Raw genomic sequence first — 10,456 nt, 5'->3', positions numbered from 1 at the left:
GGGGTTGGAGTACATGGGGTATTAGCCATGTACTATTCTCGAGGCCGTCTGATCTACAAGTCTCTTATTTCAAATATTTTTCTTAAAACTAGGAGTTAGGTGAGATCTCATACTAACTACGGTCACGGAGTCGCGCCCATGGTCGTTGGATGTTTATTGATGTTTCCGAAAGGAGGCATGGGGTTTTTCTTTATTGATGTTCCAAATGGGACATGGGTTGGACAACCTTGTCTATTGCTAAATCCAATAAAATAAATTGAAATGAGTTAGCTACTATTAGCTAGTGAAGTCTTAATAAATTGGATAGTTGAGTCATGTGTTGAGTTTATTATTTAATGATGCATATGTTTGAGTATTAGTAGCATGTTAGGTATTTCTTAATTTATTTCGCAGCTTGTATTTACTCAGCTTTGCTGATTGCGTGCTTTTGTGTGTGTCTTCTTTGGTCATGGCCTTCGCCTTTCAATGACCCTGTGACGATCCAAGTTTTACCCTTGTAATATTGGGGAGCAAAATAACCATAGGTTCTTACACATGCAGCATTCATCAGGGTTGTGGGATTTTGAGTAGAGAGTTGGTTGATTGCAGTTTATTTCTTTCGCAAGTTGAATTTATTTTAACTCGATTTTATACGACACTATTTCTTTTGGTTTGAATTTATTTGAACACTGGATTTATATTTACTACTTTTGTTGGGTTTTGAATAAGGGTCGTAACGGTTCCAAATTGTAACACTTAATTTGTTCTAATCCTTTGGTTTTGAAGTTTATTTATAACTGTTTAGTTTTCCGCTGCTAATTTCTGAAATAGCCTTAACGTTTGAATACGTGGCGGTAACACGCCAGTAATTCTCTTGAAATTGTTCAGGTTATATACAGGTTACTTACAGGTTTTTAAGAGAGAATTATTGGGGTGTTACAAAGTGGTATCAGAGCGAGGTTAGATTTAATTACCACTAAACCCAATTAGCTTAGTATGTCTTAGGCGCCTAACTAATAGTTGAGGATTTAAGTTCAAAGGCTAAAGTGATTTTTCGAAACTTAGTATGTTTTAAACGTTTTATTTAAAATGATTTTGAAGTTTATTTTGTCTACTTGGTAAGCTTTGGGTAGACTTAAGAAGGGAATGCATGCATATTTCATACATATCTTTTCATTTAATTGTCACATGAAGTGTTATTTTTCTTATTTATTTAACATTTTGTAATTAATGTTCTAATTGATGTGTTTTGTGATGTGCTTGTGTTATGCTTTTGAATGTTCGTTGCGTTGGGTTGACGTAGAAAAGAGATGAGTGACTGAGTAAGCACGTTTGAAAGCATGAATAATGGTACTAGGAACAACCCCGTTATTGTGTCTGCGTATGAGAATGATGCTCGAAGTGAAGATACTCTAGAGAGGTTTGAAAGGACTATCACGCCAACTAATCCTGATGAGGAAGATTACCAGTACATACATGAGTTTAAGACTACAAAGAATAAAAAGAATATGATTAAAACCTACCAAAGAATGTTGACTATACTCTTATTGAATTTCCAGATGAGAATAATCTTGAATGGCTACAACCACCACCTAAAGATCCAAATGCTGGGAAGAGAGCTACTAGGAATCCAAATCCGCATTACAAGGCAATAATTATTGAAGACTCGGATGATGAGAAGGATCCCGATTTTGATGTTTATAATTATGATGAGAAGGAAGATAAGAACAACAATGTGATACCTTGAGATTTATTTTTGTTAGGATGGAGTTAACATAAGGCATTTGCCATTGATAATGGTTATTAGAACTTCATTATAGTATGATTTAAATGATTAATTTTAATAAGTAGCCAGTGCTATAGAGTTATTATTTGGGATTGATACCTTTATTCAAGTTATAATAAGAAGTTGATATTTATTTTAAGAGCCTTATTTTACTTTTCTTTGTGAGGTTGATCAAGTCTAATTTTTTGTGATCATATAATTTTGGGAAAAATTTCTTTGTTTATGATTAAACTTAGTATGAGTAGTGCGGGATGGGGGAAATATTTTCTTAACTTCATTTAATCATGCGTATGAATTGTGTTTATAATGTATGTTTTGCTTGGAACAAGGGGTTGCAATCTCAAAGTACCCTTTTGAACCAATTTATGTGACAAATGTAATATTGTGATTCAATGAATATGTGTGAATAGTATTTGGGTTTCATTTAAAATAGAGTGCACATTTATTCTATTTTAGGCGTAGAACTAGAATGGCTGGTAATGGGAACGCTGCCTTAGCTGATGCTATTCGTTTGCTGGCTGAAAATTTAAATCAAAATCAGGGGGACCAAGTCGACCCACAATCAGAGATGTTTAAGAAGCTGGCCCAGGTTGGGCCACCAGTTTTTAAGGGAGGTGATGGCCCTACTTTCCTAGAAAACTAGATTAGGGAATTTGACAAGCTGTTTGTGGCACTCAATTGTCCTGAGGGTATGAAAGTGGACCAGGCCACTATGTACCTTAAGGACAAAGTTGATATCTGGTGGAGAGATAACTCCGAAGTGGTGAGAGCCAGACCTAACTTTGAGTGGGAAGTGTTCAAAACTGCATTATTGAAGACAAAATTTACCCTCCTTTCCTAAAGAAACAGAAGGCTCAGGAGTTCATAAACCTGGAAATGGGGCAGATGACAATCTCTGAGTATTACAATAAATTTATGACCCTTGCTAGGTTTGCTCCTGAGGTAGTACCCACAGAAGAACTGAAGGCTCAGAGGTTTGAGCTGGGGTTAACTGACCAATTACAGAAAGACTTAGCTGGAAAGGTATTTAAAATCCTTGATAAGGTATATGAGAGAGCTACTCACATGTACCACCTGAATTTAAAGAGTGTGGGCGAGAGTGCTAAGGCCGGAGAAAAAAGGAAGGACTTTGGGAAACCCGAACACCAAAGTAGCTTTAAGAGGCCTGGAAATGGGAACTCATTTGATAGAGGTAACCAAAATTTTAGCAACTCTTCTAATGCTAACAATGGAGAGAGAACCTACCATTGTAAGAAGTGTAGGAGAAATCACCCGGGGAGAGACTGTGATGGAAATTTGGTGACATGCCGGTTCTGTTAAAACAGGGCCACAAGGAATATGAGTGTTATACCAAACAGAAACAACAGGGAAATGGTGGGAATGGTGGGAACACCCAACAGAGGCCTAACAACTTCAACAACCAGGGGAACACGGGAAATGGTCAGAATAGAAAGTTTGAAAATGGTAGCAACAACAACAACAGATCTGGCAACAGCAGCAACAACTCAGGCAACAACAACAATGGTTACCAGGCAAGAAACAAAACTCCCGGGCGCTTGTCTGTGATGAGCAAGGGAGAAGCTGAGAGGTCCTCGGATTTAGTTACTGGTACTTTTTCTATTCATTTTGTCTCTATCAACACTTTGTTTAACTCTGGAGCAGCTTACTCTTTCATCTCTACTTCTGTTTTGCGCAAGTTAAACTTAACTGAATCGAGTCATGTTGATGTGTCAGTCAGTCTACCTACGGGCAAAGTTGTTCATTGTAATAGAATATTCAAAGGCTTGCCTTTGAAAATAGGAGAAGCTATCTTTCCATCGAATCTTATTGAGTTTAATCTAGGGAATTTAGATGTAATTCTGGGGATGGATTGGCTGAGTTCATACAAGGCCAAGATAGACTGTGAGATACAGAGGGTGCAATTGAGATATCCTTTGGGTAAGATGGTGTCCTGTAGACATTTAGGGAAGCCTAAGGGTTTTGGGATTATTTCTGCTTTGAAGGTCAAGAAGCTAGTGAATAAGGGAAGTTCATTGTACTTTTGCTGTGTCCAAGATTTGAGTTTGAGTGAGAGTAGGAGGATGGAGGATGTACCCATTGTGAATGAGTTTTTAGATGTCTTTCCAGATAGATTTTGGGAATGCCACCTAAGAGAGAAGTCGAGTTCACCATTGACTTAGTCCCAGGAGCTGCACCTATCTCAAAAGCACCTTATAGAATGGCACCAGCTGAGATGAGTGAGCTAAAGGCTCAATTACAGGAGTTTTTAGACAAGGGGTTCATTAGGCCTAGTGCATCACCTTGGGGATCACCTGTTTTATTTGTGAAAAAGAAGGATGGAAGTTTGAGGCTATGTATTGATTATAGAGAGTTGAATAATGTGACTGTGAAGAATAAGTACCCTTTACCTAGGATAGATGACTTGTTTGACCAGCTAAAGGGGGAAAGTGTGTTTTCGAAGATTGATTTGAGTTCAGGGTACCATCAGCTGAAGGTTGCAGATAAAGACATTCCAAAACAGCCATTAGAACTCGGTATGGGCATTACGAGTTTACTGTCATGCCTTGGGTTAACCAATGCACCAGCCATATTTCTGGACTTGATGAACCGAGTGTTTCATGAGTATTTGGATAAGTTTGTAGTTGTGTTCATTGATGACATTTTGGTGTATTCGAGGAATGAGGAAGAACATGCTGAGCACTTGAGAACTACCCTTCAAACTCTTAGAAAGAACAAGCTGTATGCTAAGTTTTCTAAGTGCGAGTTCTGATTGGAGAAAGTTGCATTTTTGGGGCATTACATTTTGAAAGAGGGTGTATCTTTGGATCCTGCGAAGATCAAGGCAGTGAGTGAGTGGCCCACACCTAAGAATGTTACTGATGTTCGTAGTTTCTTGGGATTAGCTGGGTATTATAAAAGGTTTGTTAAGGATTTTCAAAGATAGCTAGACCCATGACTACCCTTATGAAGAAGCAGAGCAAGTTTGAGTGGAATGAGAGTTGTGAATCAGCTTTTCAAACCCGCAAAGATCGATTAACCACGTGCTGGTATTACCTAATGGGAGAGAAGGATTCAAAGTGTATAGTGATGCTTCGAAGCATGGTTTGGGATGTGTTCTACAGCAGAATGGAAAGGTGATCGCGTATGCATCGAGACAACGGAAGAAACATGAGGTCAACTACCCTACCCATGACTTGGAGCTTGCAGCTGTTGTGTTCGCTTTGAAGATTTGGAGGCACTACCTTTACGGTGTTTCTTGTAATATATTCACGGACCATAAGAGTCTAAAGTACATCTTCACCCAAGATCACTTGAATATGCGGCAACGTAGGTAGCTAGAGTACCTCACAGACTACCATGTCCACATCCAGTATCACGAGGGAAAGGCGAATGTAGTTGCTGATGCCCTTAGCAGGAAGTCGAGTTATAATGTCAATGCTTTGATTGTGGCCAATGAGTTGTGTGAATATATGAGGAGATTGAACCTTGAGGTTATCAATCAAGGAGAGTTAGAGGGATTGCTGAGTGCTTTAACCATCCAACCTTCAATATTTGAGGAGATTAAAGAAAGACAACTGGAGGATGAGTCGTTTCAGAAGATTAGGGATCGTGTGACTAGTGGTGCGAAGACTGAATTCAAGATTCATGAGGATGGGAGCTTGAGATATAAGGAGAGATGGTGTATACCACAGAAGTGTGAGGATGTTAAAAGAAAAATCATGGAGGAGTGCCATAATACACCTTATTCAGTTCACCTTGGGGGAGATAAGTTGTATAAGGACTTGAAGGAGTTCTGTGGCCGAATATGAAGATAGAGGTAGCTGAGTTTGTATCCAAGTGTCTGACGTGCCAGAAGGTGAAGATAGATCACAAGAGACCCATGGGAAAGGTGCAACCATTGGAAATACCAGAATGGAAGTGGGATTCCATATCTAGGGACTTTGTGACAAGTCTACCAAAGACTCGTACTGGAAATGACACGATTTGGGTGATTGTGGACAGACTTACTAAGTCAGCGATGTTCATTCCTATCAAAGAGACCTGGAAAAAGAAGCAGCTAGCAAGTGTCTATGTGAAGAATGTAGTTCGGTTGCACGGGGTTCCAAGGACATAGTGTTAGATAGAGATTCAAGGTTTTTATCAAAGATTTGGGAAAAAGTATAAGAGAACCTTGGGACATCATTGAAGATGAGTACTGCCTTTCATCCTGCAATAGATGGTCAGACTAAGAGAACAAACCAAACCATGGAGGATATGCTACGTGCTTGTGCTTTAGACTTCCAAGGGAATTGGGAGGATCACTTACCTTTGATCGAATGCTCCTACAATAACAATTACCATACAAGCATCAAGATGGCACCATTTGAAGCTTTGTATGGAAGGAAGTGCAGAAGTCCAGTTTGCTGGAATGATTACAATGAACGAGTTACTTTGGGTACAGAGTTCATTGAAGATATGGTGAGCAAGGTGAGACTGATTCAGTCGCGTATAAAGGCACACTACAACATAAATGACCAAATGCAATGGTCTTTAGCAACGGTTAAAGAGTAGTGCAACGATTGAGTGCAACGACCTAAGCTAATACAACAATTATTGCAACGGTTATAGATAATACAACCATTTGTAGCAACGGTCTTGGCTAATGCTACGGTTTAAAAATTAGGCATCGCATCAGGTCTTTAATCGTTGCATTATATGATGGTAAGAGTTGATAAAATAATAAAATAGGAGTATAAAATATTTGGAGTTGCGCGCTATACCCCGGTCTTTTTGTGCGCTTTTTTTTGCCCAAAATTTCAAAACCCTTATTTCTTTTAGCCTCAAATTCTTAAGTCTTTAGTACAGTATTCCCATTTACCAAAGTTCAGCTATTCATTACCAAACTCACTTCAAAACCCCTAATATAGAACGAAGTCGACATTGGCGCTTAGGCATCCATTTGGAGATTAATTATCTAGTAATTTCAAACTCTCTTTGTACTGTGCTTCTAATTAAGTATGTAGGTTTCAATTTTTCTTTAACATTATACTTTGTTTGAAAATTTTCATGCTCAATTGACCTAGAATTTTCAATTGATTGAAGTTTTTGTTAATTAAAATCATCTAAATCATCAACCTTTTGTTCTTTTTACTGTATAAACAATATTGTTGTTTTATATTACTTAATTATTGAGAAGAAGAACATCTGACCCAAATTGTAGTAGTTTAGGGGTCTATAAATTAGGGAATTATAGTCAAAGTAGCCTCTAAATTGAGGATTTAGTAAAGAGACAAGAGGTGGAGTTTTTTATTTTAGTAAAAATAATGGTGGGCTTGTTTTAGTATTGAAGATTTGCGTAGGCTTCAAACTTGAGACTTCTCAAGTTGAGCTTTTTAGTTCTTATTGTTGTGCTTTTATTTTTATATTTTTTTATTTATTTACGACCTCAATAGTTGAGAATTGTCAAGTTGTTGTTATATATATATATGCATGTTTCTACTCTTAATCAATTGTCAATTTTTTGAAACTTGGAGTTATTAAATCCATGTACTCTGACCTTGACGAGGTTGTGGGATAGTATCTTATCTTTTATTCTCATTTGAAAAAATTGTTGTTGTACTATTTTGCAAGTTTCTTTAGGAATTTGAGACTTATTTTCTTTAAGCAAAATACTTTCGTAACAAATTATCAAGTTTGGTGTGCATTAAAGAGTGTCTCTATATTTGAAATTATCAGGGATGAGAAATTTCACTCATTCAAGGTGAATTATTATTTGAATTATCAGTTACATTTGTTTTTATATTTTTTTTATTATGGTGTCCAAGTTATGTCTTCTATTTTATTTTTATTGGCTCCCTATTATTGTTCCTTTTAAAATGGTTAAGACAAGACTTTAAACTCTAGTAGTATACGAATGCCCAACAAATTACCATGAGATGGTTTTTTTTCTATTGATTTGCGTGAAAGGGGAATTGGATAACGAAAATTACGATGAGTGTTTAATTTGACAATTTTTGTAAACAAATTGTATGCATATTGAATTTATGTTTTCTATTGACTTTATTAGGAGTAAAGCAGTATGTCAGTTTCGGCATTTGCAGCACTACACTCCCTCAGTTGGCCAAGGTAACTATCTAATAATTTGGGTTTAATCCATTGAGTAAAAGTATGGAGTATAGAATATATTTGATCTTGTGATTAGTATCATGTTTAGGACAAGAAATTGGGTTATACATATATCTGCATGTTAATATTGGATACTCTTATACTAGTCTTGGTTAGCAACCTTATTTTGTATCATGGGTAATTCATTCTCCAAATCATTTATGCAATATTACTTTTATTTGTAAACATGTGAGTATTATTATTGTTTCATAAATACTATATATTGATTCTAGCATGAAGGTTTGGGTTGTGGTGGAATTAGATGCATAATTATGTATTTAATTAAATAGCTGACTTTAGATTTATTAAATTACGCATTAGTATTTGGACCAACTCTTAGTTCTTACTTCTTGTTTGACTTATACTTTTATAATCATAGTGTGACTTTCTCTTATTGTTTCATGTATTGCATGATTGTACATATATGATTGTTTCTGGTGGTTGTTCTCCCTCACTTGTTTTTTTATATTATATTATATTTAATATATATTTGGAATAAAAAAATGATTAGCAATAACCGTTAGTAGGGTGAATTTTGTATTTATATTATTGTAATTGGCTATATATAATAATAAAATATCTATTTTTTCTTTCTTGCCTTTTAACTAGAGTAATGGATAAAGTAAATACAAAGTGGGGGACATTTGCTAGATGGAGTGATGAATATGAAAATGGAGTTGATAAGTATATAGAAAAGACTTTTGCATCCAGCTCACAAGGAGATCAAATTTGTTGTCCATGTGAAATTTGTCACTATCGTTATTGGCATAATAGGAATGTTATTAAAGAGCATATGATTTGCAACGGTTTTGTCCCTAGATCAAACATATTGTTAGATGTAAGGGAGGACATCGAAAGAAAAGATGTAGTAGTTGATTCTGATGTAACCCAATACATGAATGATGTGAATGATGACATAGAAGGTTTGTTAAGTGATACCTTCAAAGAGGGGCCAAATGAAGATGCAAAGAAGTTTTTCAAACTTATTGAAGAAGGGCAACAAGAATTGTATCCAGGTTGTAAGAAAATGACAAAACTTGCCTTTACAATTCGACTATTAATTTTCAAGTGTGATTATAAGGTTAGCAATGTTGCAGTTGGTGCTTTATTAGAGTTTCTTAAGGATATATTGCCCGATGATGCAAAGCTACCTTCTTCTTTCAATGATGCAAAAAATACTTTAAAAGTTTTGGGCTTGGATTATGAGAAGATAGATGCATGCCCCAATGATTGCATGTTGTATTGGGAGGAAAATAAAAATGCAATGAGTTGCCATGTTTGTAAGACTTCAAGATGGAAATCAAATGACGAGGATCAGGTAAATGAAAAGGCCCATAAAATACCTGCCAAAATTCTAAGATATTTTCCCATCAAGAAAAGGTTGCAAAGGCTATTTATGAGCCAAGAGACAGCAAGGTACATGACATGGCATGCAAATGGACGTGAAACTAATGGGCTTTTACAGTATCCTGCTGATGGTCAAGCATGGAAGGACATTGATAAGTTGTATCCAAAGTTTGCTGAAGATCCACGTAATGTTAGGCTATGTATGGCTACTGATGGCCTGGATTTAACCCATTTCACACGATGAGCATCGTACATAGTACCCGGCCAGTTATCTTGGTAAATTATAACTTACCTCCCTGGCTGTTTACAAATCACGAGTTTTTAATGTTAACATTACTTATTTAGCCCTTCATCCCCGGGCAATGAGTTTTGATATCTATCTACAACCGCTAATTAAAGATCTAAAAGAGCTATGGGAGGTTGGGCTGGAAACATACGATGCTTCAACTGATAAGAGGTTTATGATGCATGCAGCTTTACTGTCTACGATCAGTGATTTTCCAACTTATGCAATGCTGTCTAATTGGAGCACAAAGGGGAAAAGGGCTTGTCCTTGCTGCCATTATGATACAGAATCACAATGGTTGGACCACAGTCGTAAATTTTACTATTGGCATCATCGTATATTTTTGGATTCAACCCACCCTTGGCGCCATGATAAGAGAACTTTTGGAGAAATTGAGGAGAGAACTGAACCTTTTAGATTGAAAGGTACTGAAATTGAAGATTTACTACAATATTTTCCCAATGACATTGGAAAGATGAACAAAAAAAAGCACGATGATGATGTTCCGTGGAGAAAGTTGTCGATTTTGTTTAGCCTTCCTTATTGGAAGCATTGTACAAATCGACATAATCTTGACGTGATGCACATAGAAAAAAATATATTTGATAATATCATTGGAACATTGTTAGATATATCTAAGAAAACCAAGGACAATGTGTGTGCTCGTCGTGATCCAAAAGTTCTTAAAATTTTGCCAGAACTTCAGCCTATTGAAATAGATGACCTTCGTGAAGAGATCCCAAGGTCACGCTTCTGGATGACATTAGAGAAGAAGCGCTTGTTTTGCCGAACCATAAAAAAATGCAAAGTTGCCTCAAGGGTATGCTTCTAACATTGCTCGTTGTGTGCAAGTTAATGAGGGGAAGATAACAGGATATAAGAGCCATGATGCTCATTTTTGTATGCATTACTTG

At 36.6% G+C, this 10,456-nt stretch overlaps 2 protein-coding genes across 2 annotated transcripts; both read left to right on the top strand.

Annotated features, from left to right (window-relative positions):
* The first annotated feature begins 3,983 nt into the window (after positions 1–3,983).
* Positions 3,984–6,316, top strand: LOC145610656 (uncharacterized). The gene is made up of 5 exons (XM_081665961.1): positions 3,984–4,079; positions 4,542–4,684; positions 4,776–4,899; positions 5,137–5,461; positions 5,982–6,316. The coding sequence occupies exons 1-5, from the start codon at positions 3,984–3,986 to the stop codon at positions 6,314–6,316; spliced, it is 1,023 nt and encodes a 340-aa protein (XP_081522087.1).
* A 2,206-nt stretch (positions 6,317–8,522) lies between these two features.
* Positions 8,523–9,500, top strand: LOC145610655 (uncharacterized). The gene has a single exon (XM_081665960.1). It carries the CDS (start codon positions 8,523–8,525, stop codon positions 9,498–9,500), a length of 978 nt encoding a protein of 325 aa, XP_081522086.1.
* Positions 9,501–10,456: the final 956 nt, after the last annotated feature.

The sequence above is a fragment of the Chenopodium album genome, chromosome 24, assembly GCF_948465745.1.
Source record: "Chenopodium album chromosome 24, dcCheAlbu1.1, whole genome shotgun sequence".
Classification (NCBI taxonomy): domain Eukaryota; kingdom Viridiplantae; phylum Streptophyta; class Magnoliopsida; order Caryophyllales; family Amaranthaceae; genus Chenopodium; species Chenopodium album.
This window is presented reverse-complemented; position numbering and strand designations above follow the sequence as displayed.